At 43.1% G+C, this 18,239-nt stretch overlaps 1 protein-coding gene across 7 annotated transcripts in view; it reads right to left on the minus strand.

Annotated features, from left to right (window-relative positions):
• The window catches only part of Tulp4 (TUB like protein 4), a 220,620-nt gene that overhangs the window by 25,901 nt on the left and 176,480 nt on the right, over nucleotides 1–18,239 (minus strand). For all 7 annotated transcript variants that reach the window (XR_013424719.1, XM_078018817.1, XM_078018816.1 and 4 more), the window contains 3 exons: nucleotides 15,773–15,953; nucleotides 13,394–13,528; nucleotides 6,307–6,473 (listed from right to left, as the gene is read on the minus strand). Coding sequence is in view for 6 of the 7 variants with exons in the window: in XM_078018817.1 (XP_077874943.1) it covers nucleotides 6,307–6,473; nucleotides 13,394–13,528; nucleotides 15,773–15,953 (483 nt within the window). In the remaining variant the exon portion in view is untranslated. The remainder of the gene's footprint in view (nucleotides 1–6,306; nucleotides 6,474–13,393; nucleotides 13,529–15,772; nucleotides 15,954–18,239) is intronic.

Below are 18,239 nucleotides of genomic sequence, written 5' to 3' on the forward strand. Positions count from 1 at the left end.
CTTCTTTCTTAAAATTTCTCTGGAGGGCTGGGGTTGTAGCTCAGTGGTACAGTGCTTGCCTAGCACATGTAAGGCACTGGGTTCCATCCTCAGCACATTAAAAAAAAAAAAAAATCACTGGAACATCTTACTTCAACAACCAAAACTTACAGAATACATGGTGACCCCAAACCAGCCTGTAATGCCAGATGTTCATATAACAAGCAAAAATCCCAGACCCAAATTACTGAGGCCCGCAAATTTCATTCAGTAGTACTAACTCTAAAAATCCATCACCAGATTATCAGATATTCAAGTAGATACAGATGATCAGACCACAGCTAATGAGGTAACTTACAGAATTTTAAACTACAACACATGCAACAAGGAAAGGAAAGTAACTGATAATAAATTTCCTTGTAAGAGCTTTAGCCACAGGCATTAATGTTACAAGTAAATCAAGAAAATCAATTTTAAAGCCAATACTGCCACATGTTGTACCAGGCAACGGGCTTTGTATGCAGTAGCCTACAATCTAATTAACTTGGAAATAAATTATCCAATCTAAGTTGCATTTAATTCTTTTTATAAGCAGTTCAATAAACTGCCTAACTTCCTTCCTGCTATAAAAATTTCCCTGCCTTTGAACTCCTTGAATAGCATAGCACATATCACACATGGTTTGAGAATCACTGCAGTTAAGAGTTAACTTGCACATACTGAGTATTGGACTTCATTTTCAAAGGCATATTGTTAGCCTTTATATCAACGCAATATTTTCAATGGTTGCACTAGATCCTAAATGAAAAAAAGAATCAATAACTGATTAAGGTGTTGAGACACTGCAGGGACACTCCACCGACGAATGCTGGTCAAGTCTCTCTCTTATTCCTGAGCCCAAACAGTTCAGATGCAGGACCCACGTTTCATATGGCAGCTCATGAGAATTTTTGCAAAGGCTAAGGCCATCAAGCCTCTACCACATTCTAGTCTGAGTGAAAGTCAGAAAAATGAGGAAAACATAGGCTCTGACTTGAGTAAAATAAAAGACAGGAAAGTATAATTCATCCTAGAAGCATTAAGCATCCCAAGGGCTCATCAGGAAGAAGGGTCTCAATCCCACAGGCAAATTTAGAAGAGAATGTGACTGGGCTAGTAGTGAAGCTTTCCCAGGAAAGACACCTCTGAAGAGGGAGGAGAATGCCAGCGGGAGGCATACCTAAGTCAGAGAGGACAGGGGACTACAAGGCCGAAGGCACTCAGAGTGCTTCAGCCCTGGATTGACAAATATTCAAATACAACAGCCTTATGAACTCAGAAAGAGCTGAGATTCTTACCTTCTCCTACTCACCACCCACTATGGTTTGAATGTGCCCCCCCCAAATTCCTATGTTGACGGCATTTGGGTGGGGCCTCTGGGAGATACTTGAGATTGGATGAGGTCATTGCCTCATGATGGCATTAATAAGGAAAGGACCCCACCTAACAAACTTGCTCTGTCTTGCCATAGGATGCCCTCTGTCACACAGTGATGTCAGAGAAGGCCCTTACCAGATGCTGAGATGTAGGCAGCATACTCTTGAGCTTCATGGCTTCCAACACTGTGCAGCAAAATGCTTTAGGACTCAAGCATTTTGTTATAGCAACAGAAAATAGGCTAAGACATTGCCTATTATGCTACAGATAAAAAGCTAACCTGAGATCTGATTAGAAAGGGCACAAGCCTTCTGGTCTAAACCATCAACAGAAAGACTGAAGAGCACCTATGTTGGCAACTGTCTACCCAACCGCTGAACAAATATTTACAGAGCACCTACTATGTTCTGGCAATGCTCTGGCCGTGGAGCCACAACCCTACACAGGGTAACCTCTCCTTCAGTCTCAGATTAGCTAGGACTCCAACATAAATGCTCACGTTGCCAGACAGCCTGCTGCACACTAATGGCCTCAGCTCTGCTCCACTTCAGCTCCTCCAAGTGCTCACGTCATCTCTTATAACTATTTCACGTTTAAAACAGGAATCTGACATTTCTAGCCAACCACAGCTTCCTACTCTGCTTTCATCACTTCCCCTTGAACAGGCCTTTCTATGACTTTATGCTTCCTGGTCTCAAGTCACGAAGCATCAAACTGTGGATTGGTTGCCCGTTTCCTTATCGGGTTCTGGGTCTTTGTGCTACACTCTGCTTTCCAGTTTCTAATTTAGGCACGCTGTACTTCTGACTTGGGACTGTAGAGAAGGCACGGACAGCACAGACCCTGGCTTTGGAACAGACTGTCCAGCTTCGGCGGGGACTTCACTTCAGCCTGTCATTCCAAGGCTCCTGTGCCATAGTCCCTGTGGCACTGCACTTTTCACTTTTCTTCTGGCTCTTAACTAGTTGGGATGAAAGAAGTTGTCCCATACCAAGTGCTTTGTCCCCTCCTTTCCTTACCAGTCTTTCAGCTCTTTCTGTAGTCTGTCATTCTGTACCTCGTCTCTAGGCTGAAGTGATTAAGTCACAGGAAGTGAATAGGATTAGCACCCTTATAAGAGAGGCTAAAGGGTGCTTCTGTCCCTTCAGCTTAAACTTCCTAGCTTTCAAAAACCATAAACACGTTTCTATCATTCATAAACATCCAGTCTAGGGGATTTTGTCAGAGCAGCCTGAACGGACCCAGGTGCCTGACACGATCTCAAACCCATACTTCCCACCCCACCCTGTCTCTGGCTATTCTGCTTCTTTACTTCTCTCTGCACAAAGCTTTATCATTTGTTTGTAAGCATGGTCACTCAAGGCACCACCCGCTTTCCCCTTCTCCTCAATCCCTGCCACACAGTTTACACAGCTAACACTTCAGTTATATCTGCTGCCTCAACTCCCTCATGAATCATTTTGTCACTCATTCTTTATCTTAGCTACTACAGCTATCCGTCTAGCATCTAGAACAAAGCTTGGCACTAAGATGGTTCAATAAAGATCGACTGATGAAATGAACCAACCTTTTACAATGTGACTGCCATCACCATTATTCTATTGAGAAGACTTGTTGACCTTAAAACCTCCAAATCCAATTTTCTCATGTCTACATTCAACAGTTGTCCTCTTAGTTGACATATTTCCTTTAATGGCTCTTTTATGACATTCCCCTTGCATCTCTTTCTTCCTTCTGCTGCTTGCTAAATGAGGATTATCACTCTACTATTCAAGCTCTGCATTTGGTCATCTGCTCCTCTGTCCTCTCTCTACATTTAATACAAATTCTTTTCTCCAACCATGGTCTCTCTACACAAGGCTCTACCTGTCTCTTTGATCCGGTCTCCTGCCTGAGTTCTTGCCCCATCTCTCCAATTGCCTTCCAATTACCCCACCCAGACACCTGGCGGGACTCCTGGCTGAAAGCTTCTGCCTCTGGAGCCAGCACCCTCCTCCTCCTGGGTGGCAAGGAGCCAAGTCTAGTGTCATCTCCCTGAATTCTGCGTCAGCCACTCTATTCCCACTTCCTGGCCTTCTCCCTCATTCTTCTGGCTGGGATTACACTGCCCCCCTGACAGATCAGCCCTCCCCAAACCCTGCTGTCTTTCCCTTGCTCATAAAACAAAAATTCAAAGACAACAAAGTCTAAACCTCTTGGCCAGTGCTGCTGTCTAAATGTGTCCTTCCAAAACAAAACCAAATTCCCACTGCTGTGGTAATAAAAGGTGAGACCTTTGGGGAACAGATTAAATCATAGGAAATGAATAGAATTAGCATCCTTATAAAGGAGGCTGAAGGGCGCTACCTCCCTACTCTGTCCCTCCAGTCCTGTGAGGCACTGAACCTGCACTTCTTGATTTTGGACTTCCTAGTCTTCAAAAAACATGAGAAATAAATTTCTATTATTTACAAACTACCAAGACTAAGGGATTTCCTTATGGCAATCTGAATGGACCAAGATGGCAAACACTCAAGACCTCACACATCTGTCCTACAGCACATGTAATCTTATTTCCTGTTGTTGCTCTTCTTCTAACCTATGCCAGAGTTAAACTATACTCTATTTCTCAAAGTAATTCATTACTATTTTTTTTTTAGAGAAATCATACTATAATTTCCAGTAGCTGAAGAAACTAGGGGATAATACAAATAGCAAAGAATCTTATGTTATCTGACCCTGGGAACTCACTAAGCAATGCATAGCAACAAAAATGGGTAGTCCTGAGGCTCAGCCACCTACTGAACCACTGCTTATTGAGACTCTACCACAAGCCAGGTGTGGTTCTAGGCACCTGAAGGACAGTGGCAGATAAGACACACAAAGTTGCTTCACATGGGTCCCTTATATTCTAGTGGGATGAAACAACTACTCAGGAAATAAAATTGAAGAATTTCAGATTCTGATACATGCTAAGACAGAAACAACCCAACAAAATAGAACGCGGCTGTGGAGTGGAGTATCGTGGGGAAGATTCTACGCAAAGCCTCTCCTGGGAGGTGAGACTCAAGCTCAGACTGAGGGTGAAGAGGAGTCAGTTTTGAAAGTCCAGGTTAGCAGCCAGGATGGCACAGCCACAGGATGTCTGCTACCTGAGGATGAGCAGGACGCATCTGATAGGCAAGATAGGCAAGGCAGAGGGCGTGCATGGCCTGGTGACAGTTTACAGGAGGAAGTCTCTAAGGAGTTTCAAGTAGGGCTGACATGCTGAACAGAAAACCTGCAGGGGGTGTGATGTGTGAGGTGAGAGTTCTCAAATAGTACCTCTACTAGATGAAAATCGCTGATCATGCGGGTCTTCTAATGTAGTAAATTCACTCTTTTAAAAAAATGTATTGCCTTAATTCATGGTGTAAGCAACTGCTCTGTGTTCAGCAGAAACATCTGAATATAGCTACAGCCCTGGCATGAAGGCTGCCGTTGTTCAAGTGGCTCTTTCACTCAAAGATACCCTAATATTGACAGAAGGCTTAGTGTGCATAAGACATCGTGCAGGAACCACGAATGAGACAGGACCCTGCTGTCATGGCCTTGAAACAGACGAAGAAATAATGGCACCTTTGAGGAACATCACTACAACTAAAAGGACAGGGTGCTGTGGGGTCTGCAGCATGATGCCTCCTCTCAGACCAAAGCACAGGCAGAGTGGCCAGGTGGTGAGTGGGGAGAAGTGTGCCTACAGAGGGAACAGCAAGGTGCAAGTGGAGGAAAGTGAGCTCCGGCACGACTGAGGAGCACAGGATGAGGACTGGCAGGGTCAGAGAAAGAGGGGATATTGACAGCTAGTCCTGCAGAGGATGAGGGCCAGCTTGTGGAGGTCAGTTAAATCCCAAGAGACTCTGACGTGGCTGCCAAGGGAAGAGTGGCCCAGGAGGGAAGGTGAGAGGGAGGGGCTGGGACAGAGTGGTGGCTGGCGGACAAACAAGGTATAGACACTGAGTTATCTAGGAGGTAAAATGCAAAGGTGAGTCAGGATGACCTGGCCTGCGGCTGGAGCTGCGCATGATGGGGCGTGACCCAGAAGGAAGAGGAGCTGTCTGTGTGGGGGAATGCCCCGAGGGCTGGACATGACGGTAGTGAGTGCTGGACTGTCAACAGGTGTGTGAGTGAGCAACGGGGTCTACACAGGCCGCTTTCTAGGATCCACCCTTTATAAAGACAGTACTTACAGGGCTGGGGCGGTGACTCAGTGGAAGAGTGCTCGTCTAGCATGTGTGAGGCACTGGGTTTGATCCTCAGCACCATATAAAAATAAATAAAGGTACTGTGTCCACCTATGACTACAAAAATAGTAAAAAAAAAAAAGAAAAAAAAAAAAGAAAGAAAAGAAAAAAGACAATACTTAAAGCTGTAGGAATGACTGGAATGGCCTGAGGATTGGTGGGATAAGAGGAGGGACCAGCAGAGCAGTTTAAGCCAAAGCCCCGACGCCTAGATGGACTTGAGGGCTGACTCCGTCTCTGATTATTTCCCATGTATGTGAGAGCTGTGTATGTGCTATCAGACTTCTGTGTATTTCTCCTGTTATTTCTGTCTTTTGTTAGGAAGTCCCAACTAAGAAGTCATAAAAATGATTTTTACTCTAAGTGAATAAATGAAGATTCGGCCTTCACGCCAGAGTGCTGTTCAGCACTAGCTCCCTCTGATTATTTACTACTCATTCATTTGACTGGGTAATACAATAAGGCATTCTGGTTAAGAGGCAAAAACTGTTCTCTCCTCTATTAATCCTAGTTTATACAACAAATTCAATTAAAGTAAAAAATGACTGAAATACAATTTATCAAAGATAACTGAAGTGAGTATAATGAACTCATGAATGTTTACCAGACTGGGTATACGGACACAGTGACTTTTCTTTAATATCATTACCTGAACAAGCGTGTCCAGTGTGAAGATGTGCTCCCCTCGAACATTGTAGAACTTGACCATGGCACTCTTCAGAAGGGGACCATTGGGGAGCTCGCTGAGTTGGGTCTGCCGCTCCATCCCAGCAACTGCCAGCAAGTCTCCCTGTGTGCACCACTGAGCTACCACCTCTGAAACCATACAGAAGAGACACTCAGCATGAGGATGCAACCCTCCTCAACTGCCAGTCAGTCATACTGGCATGCGTCTTCAGTAGTTTAAAACATAGAAATGCTAACCAAATATACAAGCAGACCTCCCCTTTCACAAAGATAACAACCCATTTCTTTTATTATAATTAATTTATTTTAACTAGGTATATATGACAGCAGAATGCATTTTGATTCATTGTACACAACTGCAGCACTTTTCATTTCTCTGGTTATACACAATGTAGCATCGCACCACATGTGCAGTCACACATGTACTTAGGATAATGATGTCCGTCTCATTCCACCATCTTTCCTGCCCCCATGCCCCCTCCCCAACAATCCTCTCTTTTAAGACTTATTATAAACAAGCTGTTACATGGTTGGAGATTACAGTTTCTCTAAAACATATCTAGATCAGGTAGAAATCCAGATATAAGAAGATTGGCATGTTAAAGGTGGGTGTGGTGGAGCAGCTGCTTAGGAGCCTGAGACAGGAAGATCACAAATTTGGAGGCTACGCTGAGGAACTTAGTGAGACCTTATTGAGAGAGAGAGAGAGGGTGGGGGGAAGGATAAGAAGAAGAAGAAGAAGAGGAGGAGGGGGAGGAGGAGGAGAAAATGATGATGATGATGATGATGGTGATGAGGAGGAGGAGGAGAAGAAGAGGAAGAGGAAGAGGTAGGAGAAGTAGTAGTAGCAGTAGTAGCAGTAAGAAGAGAAGGAACCAGAGGAGAGGGAGGGAGAAGAATAAGAAAAAGAAGAACTGTTTAAGTATCTCTAAGCATTTCCATAATCTATCTACACCAGCATTTCCACACTGAGACTGTGGAACAAGTTAAGTGATAAAACCTGTGACCCTATACATGTCACATCAGTGCTTCCCACTGCTGTGCCCTCCACTCCCAGAGAAGACGCCGAGTTTATACATGCTCAAAATAAAAAGTTAAGTCAAGGAAGCCCATGTTTACTCATTTGATACCTGGGTAACACTAGGCAAGTAAATCTCTGATGAAGGATATACACACATACAAGAGTACTGACTTCTATTTAACACTTTTTTTTTTTAATGTTGTCAGACTTAGAAAAGAAGATAAGCAGTCTTGCTGGGGGGCAGGTAGTACTGTCAGAGAAATTTTCACACTAGAGATGCCAACACCCATCTACAAGCCATCATTTATCTAACAAGTAGCTGTTAAATGGTTTGTCTTATCCCAGTGTGAGCAATTACCTAGTTCTTGCTGGTGAATAGATCTATAAGTACCAACAAGATTTATAGCATTTTTTTCTCTCTTAAAACCACAGAACCATAATCTGGCTTATACTAAGAGCTCTGAAATCTAAAGAAGGTGCCCTGGCCAGGATAGGCACGTATCCAGTGCCAGGGCTATAGTGCAGCAGCTTCTAAGCTCCTTCTAGTCACATATGACCATAAAATCTCTCTAGTTCACCCTTGGAAAGAGTTTTGGTGCTAATTCCAGTGCATGCTGAAGTCACTGACGCTCTTGTACAATGGCCTTGAAAGTGAGCACACTCCATGAAGCAAGGCACCTCATCAGGTTTGCTGTAGCAGAAACCAGGAGACAGAGAGCTGAGCTGCAGCAATTATAGATAAACACAAATCAATCCCAAATAGTGACAATACCAATAAAGGATTTTTTTTGTATGAATAAAGTTAGACACAAACCAGAAAACAAAAAATAAAAAGAATCAAGTAAATATCCTGGTAAATAAAATTTTTAAGATGTCAGAAAATGGAGGTTAGAAGATTTGTGCCTTTTCTAAAATGTGCTCTGAATATTCACTGCCAGGTTTAGGTCTAGAGAAAATCCTGATAGGGATCATGAATGAAATAATCTTCAGTGAATGGCAGTGTTAAGTAGGTACCCAAGAACACCAAAAGGAGAAGCAGCTAATAGTCAAAGTGCTAACAAGACAAAGTCTATGGACTCCTGGGCAGAAACATCCCTGTAATATGGTAGGTAATAAAGATGCCAGCACTGTGGTTGCAGTGGCACATGCCTGTAATCCCAGTGGCCTAGGAGGCCGAAGGAGGATTGCAAGTTCAAAGCCAGCCTCAGCAACTTAGCAAGACCCTGTCTCAAAATAAAAAATAAAAAGGAGTCATTTTCTGCCCCCAAAATGAGCCTTGCCAGGTGCTTCACCGATTGACTCCTCTGCTGAATACCAAATAAAGAAAAGCCTGCTGGAAAAAAAAAAAAATAATAAAAGAGTGGGCTGGGGATGTTGCTCAGTGGTTAAACTCTTGGATTCAATCCCCAGTTCCCATCCCCCCACAAAAAAACACAGATGGTAACATTAAATTCCATGGCTCCTCATCTGACCTGTATTGATTAGTAGATGAGTGAAAACTGTACCATTCTTTTATTTTTTAAAAAAATTCTTTGAATTTTGTCACAAAATGGTTTTGAAAGTAAGAAGCAGGCTGCTTGCTGCCCTTATAGTGCTGGCCTGGACACAGATGCCTTCAGAGACTGCTCACAGCAGAGGCCAGCACACACGGAGCTTTTCTGTTGGAGGTGAGAATGAGTCCAAATATGTCTGAGCACACACTCAGGGATTTCTTGAATTCAGTTGCAAAGTCACACTGACAGTTGTCATCTGCAAAGCAAGTCACTCTTTTGCAAAGAAGAAACTCCATATGAAAACTGCCACTTCATATTCTGGCAGTTATAGGATGTGCAGCATCAAGGGATGCAGATGTGGGCTCCTCTGATGCTCAGCAGACCAGTCCTGGTCCACACAGTGGGCACACCAGCTGCCAGGGGAATGGGCTATTTCATAAATCCTTGACACCAAGAATTCAGGAATTAAGAAAGAATATCCTGGAATTGTCCAGAGTCAGTCAGGAGTACCGAGTCCTCAGCAGGGGCTGAGTTTCTGGATTTGGAGTTTAAAATTGTCATAAAAACAACAAATTGAAAGTAAAACTGAAAATAAAAGCAAATGTTCATTCAATTCTCAGATATCACTATGATGAAGAATACAGAAGCCCAGATGATTGGGACAGAATTTTTCTGTTTCAGAAATGTTCTGTAAACCATGTCTATTATATTTTAAAAAACAATCTCCAATATCCTTGCCCAAGGTTTCTGTAATAACTTTATCTTCTTATTCTTTAAATCCCTAAGATTGTATTTAAAATAAAACTTAGGAGGAACAAATGAATATTATATTCAGTAGCCTTCTTTTGACTCTCCCTGAAACTCCTGGCCAAGAGTTTCTAATGTTCCCCATTCAGAGAACTGGAAGTTCAGAAGCATCCAGGTGATCCATCTTCCAAACACACTTATTTTCTCAATGATTTGGGGCTAAGACATGGGGGGCATTTTGGCCTCTTAAGTGTTTGCAAAGAAAATCAGTAGACTGGTCTGGGGTTGTGGCTCAGTGGTAGAGCATTTGCCTAGCATGTGTGAGGCACTGGGTTCAAGTGTCAGCACCCGCATATTACTAAATGAGTAAAATAAAGGTCCATCAAAAACTAAAATTTAAAAAAAGAGAGAAAATCAGGGCTGGGGTTATAGCTCACTCAGTTGGTAGAGCGTTTGCCTTGCATGTGTGAGGCACTGGGTTTGATCCTTAGCACCATATAAAAACAAATAAATTAAATAAAGGCATTGTGTCCACATACAACTAAAAAAATATGAAAAGAAAAAGAAAACTAGCAGATTTACACTGTTCAACTTAAACCAGACAATCTTATGGATCTTTCTTGGTAAAAGCTGGGGGTCAAATTTTCATCTAAAGTTAGCAGTGAGAATTGGTTCTTCATGTTAACAAGAAACCTCTTTTGTGGGATTAGTGCTGGGTTCAAAGGAGGCAGCTAGGTTTTAGCAGGAAAAGAGTGGTCTCTTAACAAACACCACATACACTGCAGCTGCCTGGTGGCTGCCTGAGGTTAACCCAGCCCTCTGTCCCTTAGGTTTCCATAGTAACAAATCACCTTTCTGTTAGTTGACTCTTGTTTGTGGGCACATGCATGTGCACCTGGTGCGAGAGTGAGAGGAAGGAGACAACAGCAGGTGATTCTTCTTTAGAAAGGCCGTTTTCAGTGAGTATAGTAAGGACTGGAAAAAAAGGGTCCATTTCCACTGAGGACCAATCTGCAACCAGGGGCCCCAGCATCACTGACCCCTGTCCATTCCCTCAGAATGAGTGACGAAATGCTAAGAGGAAGAAATTCTGCAAAACAGAGCCTGGGGTGGAGGCCTTTTATTTCATGGCACACAGGGATGAAAGAAGTGCTTTGAAAGCTGCTTTCAGAACTGAGGTACCCAGCTCCTCGGGGAATACCTGAACTCATGACTGAATCACTCTTCCTCAAGAAAAAGTAAAAGTCATAGAGGGTGAAGTCCGAGGGAATGAACCAACTCAGTGCTTACTGTGTCCCCAGCTGGGTTCCTCTCCTGGTGGAACTTCCTGGGCAGTAGCTACAAAGAAACATCAGACCCGACTTCCTCCCCAACCCCAGAAATCTGCAGCAAAAACCAAGGGTGGCAGGTGGTGCGGAAGAGGGCTGGTCACAGGGACAAGGGATGACCTGGAATCCTAATTCTTCTGCACATGACATAAATTACAGCACTGGTGGTAAGTCAAAGAAAAGGCGTGAGTCACCTTTTTCCTCTTGAAAAGTTGTCTAAGTTAGTTACAGAGAAGGACCCAGGGGATCAGAGACCTTAGGGATAGGTGACAGAGCTGTCTGTTATAGGGTAGATGACTGTGGCCAACCGCTCTTTTCTTCCCAGTACTAATAGTGGACAAAATATAAATTTAAAAAATAAAAAATACTGCTGTTCAGGCTACATGTAAGATCAAGTCTAAAATATTCTGATACCACGACAGAAAAGAGAAATCATCTCCATGAGGTACCTGCTGGCTGGCACCAGTTCACTTCAATTTCATTCATCTTTCTGAAATTAAGAAGACATAGTACAACGGCATCTCCCCTCCAGGAAGGTGTAAATAATTGAAAACATTTTAGACTACATTAAGATTTCTAGTTAGGCAATGACTACAATGATGAATTTGTCTGAGTTTTTAGAAGATGACTCAGGTAAAATCTTCACCTTAGTGAGGGCCTCTTTAAATCACTTCCTCAAATCACCAACTCCTCCTCTCACTCAGCACCATCGATGGGGCTGTGTGAGAAATGCTGCTACAGCACAACATGACTTGATAGGTATAATATAAGTCAACAGACTTAAGGAGCCAAAAAAATAGTTTCCATAAGCAAGATGGTAAAAAAGACTTTAAAAAATTCATCTTGTGAAGAAGAAAGAGGAACTGAGTGGTAATTATATTATTTTCAGTCATGACCAGATATTTCATAGAGAGCAAATTCAGAATTCCAACAGTAGTGGCAGATTTTTAAGAAAAAAATAACTTGGTTAAGAAGTTTGAAAATGTAATTTGTGAAGAAAAATGGAGATTAGATTACTAACTATATGGGGGAGCTTATGATGACCAAACATATTATTTAGATCCATGAAAGACAGAACATTCAAAATACAATTTACAGAAAAGCAAAGGAATTTAAGTTCATCATCAGCATGAAAATATTTACTTAGCTCATAATGAGGCCTATCTGTGTGGTATAAAGGAGGCTTCTCCATACTTCATGTTGCACAGGACTTTATAGGCTAAATAATTCCTTATAAATCTAGTTCTGAAATAGCAAAAGGGGATACCTAAGAAAGGGTATAATCTGCTTCTAAAAATATTCTATATTTTTGAAATAGAATTAAGTAAGACTTGGGGGTATTAGAGATGTATGATATATTTCGGTCAACCATCAGTGACATATATAGACCTGATTCCTGAAGAATTCACACAAGCAGCAGCAGTAGCAGGACAGTAACTCTCTAGACTGACATCCAATTTTGAATTTTGGCAGTTAATTAGGTTGCAGTCAAGTTCCTGGCTGGCTTCTCACCTCCCTATTCAGGTTACAGTAGGTCCTTTGAAAATATCAGCCAGAGGCAATCCAGGAATTGAATTTCTTTCTTTTCTTTTTTTTTTTTTTTTTTGGTGGGGGAAGGTACTGGGGATTGAACTCAGGGGCATTCAGCAACTGAGCCACATCCCCAGCCCTATTTTGTATTTTATTTAGAGACAGGGTCTCACTGAGTTGCTTAGGGCCTTGCTGTTGCTGAGGCTGGCTTTGAACTCAAAATCCTCCTGCTTCAGCCTCCCACAAGTATGCATCACCACGCCCAGCCAGGAATTGAATTTTTAGATCTTTCTACACTGCACCATTCAATCCTCAAGAAACAGACTGTTTTTCCAAAGAACTCACCAGGGCCACAACATCAGTTAATATTCTTGAACTGAAAAATTTAGAGCACTTCCAATGCCTATGGCCATTGATTTTCTATGCAGAAGGCAGCAGTGCTGCCCTTCACATCCACGCCTCCATCTGGCCGCTGCAGAACTTCCACAAGTCTTTCAAGGTAGCATTACTGCACAATGATTGGTACCTTAATAAGCCTGTCAAATTCTTAAAATTACAGAGCTTCTGTGTAAATGATGACTGTACACCATCTGCTGCCTCAGGAATGGCAGGTGCTAGTATCCGTTTACTGTGCAGACAGTGTGAACCAGATGCAAACACACATACACCTGGGAGGGTCATTCTTGTCAGAGTGAGGAAAGGAGTAGGGTAGGACAAAGACTGATGGGAATCCCTCTTCAAGATAAGACCAGGTATGGAGTTGTCAGGTAAGCAGAGGAGCTAGGGGAGTGACCTGTGTTAACAGACTCCATTAAGCCCAGAAGAAGTCACTGCAGAGGACAGGAATCCATAAGTACCAGGTGTGTGACACCAGCCCAGAAGGCACTCGCGCACAGGGCTGCGGGGATGGGGCATGGCAGCGTTTTGTACCTTTCAGCCCTGAGCGGATGACAGTGGGAGACAAGTCATCATAGTTGTTCATTAAGCTGATGTCTCCCGAGGTGAAGCTGACGGTGAGCAGAGGCTTGATGTTCTGCACTGGGATGGGGTACGCTGCAGGACCATCTGTGGAAACACAAGTGCCAAGTGAGAAACAGGCAACAAGGCTGTGCTCTTGCGTGGTGCCCTAGAAACTGCCCAGCGATGCAGCTCTCACTCTGGACTGGGATGTCACCAAATGAGGCAGTCACTGCACCACTCAGGAGCCACACAAGTCATCAGTAGAGCACTAGCAGAAGACCTCAGAATGAGGAGAAGGCCATGGAATATGCAACCCAAGGCAACTGCAGGGTGGTGAAAATATGTGTGAAGTTTATTAACTTGTATATTAATGTGTCATACAAATTAATAAATGCAAATTATTTTAATGCTATACAACATACAAGAATAGTGGGAAGGAGGATAAAAACATTTTCTTAATTTGGGTCCAAAGCATCGAAAAAAGCTCTTTTCAATACTAAATGCTCTTTCATTGAATGTTAAAGGCAATAAGCAACCACAGTAGTCACAATCAGTTCTTTCCCACTTAAGTTTTTCCCATAAGAGACTGAAAATCTGGAAAGAAGGCTGAAGTTGGATGTGCTATATACGCAGCACCTGGCCACCATAAAGAAAATTCTGCCTTGCACATTCCAGGTGCTTGTATGTGAGGGGCTATGGACTGGGTCTTCCGCTTGTTATTTGAGAAAGTGAAAGTCCCTCTACATACCTGGATGAGGCAGGGCTCTTTCAGAAAGTGTCATGGCCACATGAGCTCAATTCCAGCAGCCATCCAGGGTGGCCTGCCTGATATCCACCTGACTTAATGTCTTCATGCTAAGACACTGCACTATACCTACCTCTGCACTCTAATTCTCTAAGCCACCAAGAATATTGTTACATCTGAAATGCAAATACCTGTCATCCCCTAAAGTGCTCCCTGCTTCTGAGAAGTGTAACTGGCTAGAGGAGCACCATGGACTGACTAATGTCTTGGGCTGACTCTGGACTTGCTTCGTAAATCTGGTCTCTGGATCCCATTTCTTCCAGTATTAACATGGTTTGAGTGAATCTAAATTCACCCTACTAGAAAGGAGTTCTGAGCTGAGTCCATATTTTGACTTTCTTGCTCAGAGACTGTAGAAATATGACCAACGATTCACCTGAGGCTGTTTTCTATTTGGAAAAGGAAAGTCACCATCCAAGTGGATGTATAGGTGCTAGGAACTCTCTCCCTCTCAAGACCCAGTGATCTGGAAACCCTACAGCCAATCTTAATGCTTTTCACGTGGGAAACCACACCTTCACACAATGTGCATGTTGCTGGGAAGCATACCATATTATTTCTGTCTCTGTGACAAGAGGGAGAAGTACCAGTGGAGACAGAGGCTGATGGGGGTGACTTCCAATTTTTTCTGGACCAGTTCCTCCTAGGATGTCAGGCCCCAAGTGGCAGGAGAGGTCAGAAACTGTCCAGGATGCAGCTTGCAACAGTGTGACCATTTCTAATTAAGGGGCCAATCCCTTCCACTGTGTCATGATATATTTTTCTTAAAAAAAGAAAATTGGTGGGTGCAGAGTATAGGACTCTGGTAAAGGATATAGGCCAGTGCTGCATACTGACTCTGGTGAAGGGCAGAACCACACCAGAGGGTTCCTTCTACTTTTTTTGGTCTTCTAAGGGGAGGAGAGATGAAACACACTGCTTGAGCACAAGAGGCTGGAGTCATCTAAAGCAATTTCCACCAAGAGTGTCTGGTATCACAGTGAGGTCACGGAGGGGTGGAGGGGTCATGTGACCTGAGAAGGGGTCTAGCTTCTGCCTGAATCAGGAGAAAACAAAGGCATGAAGTATGGCCCAGACCCTGGCCTTCACTGTGGCAAAACTGATTCTCTTCTCATGCAGTAAAGCTACAGGCTTCAGAACCCTGAACTTAACTACTTAACTGCACAGAACTCTCCATCTTAAACTTAACTACTTAACTCTCCATCTTAAAGCTCTTTATTCCTGCTCAGCAGCTAAACCCCACAGCACCCCAGGGACACAGGAAGAGCCATCTTTATTCTTTACATCTAAGAAAACCTAATCTCATGGGGGCATAATCAACTTCACCCTGATCCTGAGAAAAGGGACAGTAGAGAGGAAGCAGTCACACCAAGAGGGGAGATCAGGCCAGTTATGCCTTGCATTTCAGTTCAAGAACCCTTCCCAGTAAGTTTAGAGAGCCGAGATGGCAAACCTTCACCCTTTCTTTTCCAAATCAATTCTTTCTCCTTATGGTGCTCCGGTCTGTAAGAAAGTAAGAAAGAGAGGGCCAGCGAGCTGGCTACCTTGGGGAGGGGAGTAGTCGTCTGAGTCGGTATCACTCTCGCTGCTGTCTTCCACCAGGAAGATGGGGTAGTTCCAGGACATGCTGAGGATGCCGTCAGACTCATGCAGGAGGACGTGGGCCAGCATCCTGCCGTGGCAGTCCATGACAATTACCTGCCCGTCGGCCGTGCCAAACAGCACCTGCAACCAAGGACCAGAAGCCTCGACTGAGTAGGACAAAGTGCTGTGGTTTCTGGCAAACCTTGTTTGCATCAACTGGTTTTAGGACAAAATATATTTAGACTAAAAAAAAAAAAAACAGTTAAGTAACTGAGAGTGACATAAAATATTAAATAGCAAACACTCAGCTGGCCATTATTGCAAGAATTCTAGACCTCTAATATTGAAAAATGAACTAACAGCAAAATGAACACCTTAGGTTGTATGGACATTTCCAAATGACACTAGGAAAATTTATTTCTCTTTTGTGTTTTTTCATTGAAGAAGGGTTAAGAAAAGACAATATTAATTTACTTTTCTGGAAAATAAAGATAAAGAAGAGATTTATTATAATTCTCTTAACTTTAGAAGAAAATGTTTAAATTTGTTGGCCAAAGAGAAAATATATACCACACAAATCACTTATAGACTCAAATCATTTTATAGACTCAAACAACTTGGGAGAAGTCAAATAGGCTGATCACACCACGAAGTGATCAGGCCAGGCTGGCTGCCTGACTAGAAAGGCTAGAACTTACACCCAGAGAAAGTTACTCAAGGCCTCTTTGTCCTTGCTTCTCTTTGCTCTTGGGCTTCTGACATAACCTCCTTACAGCAGATGGCACAGCTGGATCTTGGCACCTGGCAGTTTGGGTGCCCAGTGGGCACTCATGACCATGTTTTTTGTGAAATGAATGAATTACAGTCAGTGACAACGGAAAGCAATTCTGTTGACTAAGATAGACTAACTGCCAGGGAAAACATGGTGCACTTAAGCAGTATTAAGTTCATAGAATTACAGAGCTGTTTGGAGCTGTTTTAGAAGAAACCAATTATTTATCAAATATTCTATTAATCAATATCTATATTTTAATGAATGAACACTAAAAGAAGGTTAAAATAATTTTTCCCAGAGGCAGTGATGAGTTCATTAGTGTATACTGCATAAAGGAAAAGCAGATGAAACTGCTTTGAAACACTGTGAAATTCATTTTAGAAAGAGCTGGAGTTCTAGCTGTCAATAGAATAATAAGTATTCAATGGCACGGCATATCTACAAAGCTCTCATCCAACACAGACTCACGGATGGAGACCTCAGGGCTCATAGACCTGCTGAATTCAGCTCTGGAAGGCAGATGTTTTTGTTTTTTTAACTTTTATTTTTATGTGGTGCTGAGGATTGAACCCAGGGCCTCGCAAATGCGAGGTGAGAGCTCTACCGCTGAGCCATAACCCCAGCCCAGGGCAGATGTTTAATGTGCCTGTCCAGCAGTTTTCAACAATAATCAGAGAATGTGTTTTCTCAAAACTTTACCTGATATATACAATTTACATGTTTTACAGGTGAAAGAGGTGTGGGAATCCCAATGTGCCACTAGTGCTATGGGTGATGTGCACGGAACAGGCTAGTCTACATCCTCATTTCTTCACTATGGGTGTGAGTGTGGGGGGTGGAACCCAGCCAGGGCCTCCGCATGCTAGGCAAGCACCCTACCACTGAGTTACATCCCCAGGCCTATTCACTATTTTGAAAAGGTACCTATGAACCTTCATAGTAGGTGAAAGGATTGTTTTATCATATAAGAATCTATTGATGAAAACAATTCATTAGCAGATGCCAGCAAACAATTATTCTTCAAAAGTAGTCAGGACTTATATTTACCAATTCCAACAACTTCCCAGAGCCCTCCCTGTTATGGGTCCTCCTAACACCCCGAGTCTTCCCTTTGGCACATTTGCCATTGTCCTCCTATCTTTACTTTATGGTATTTGGTTTCCTTCCGACTCCCATGCCAGACTATAAGCTTCTAAGAGCATGGACTGAATGTTATGTACCAGCCGTCCACCAAATTTATATGTTGATGGTATTTGGAGGCAGGGCTTTGGGAAAATGATTAGATTTAGATGAGGCCTTGAGAGTGGGGCCTTTGTGATAAGAGATCTGAGCTTGCGTGGCTTCTCTCTCCACCATCAACCACTGAGGGAAGGCCAGGTGAGGACACAGAGAAAGGGCAACTATCTGTGAGCAGGAATGGAGCCCTCACCTGCAATGGCTGGCAAATTGATTTTCAACCTTCAGACCTCAGAACTGTGAGACCACCCTCAGTTGTTTCAGCCACCAGCTCTGTGGCATCTTGTTACAGCGGTCCAAGTTGAGACCTGAACCCTGTGAGCCTTGTTCATCAGTGTCTCCCGGAACCTCTCATTGTGCATGATGTGCAGTAAAGTGTGTGTGAACGAAGGATGATATGTCTCTATTCTGAGTAA

Source organism: Ictidomys tridecemlineatus, chromosome 8, assembly GCF_052094955.1.
Source record: "Ictidomys tridecemlineatus isolate mIctTri1 chromosome 8, mIctTri1.hap1, whole genome shotgun sequence".
NCBI lineage: Eukaryota > Metazoa > Chordata > Mammalia > Rodentia > Sciuridae > Ictidomys > Ictidomys tridecemlineatus.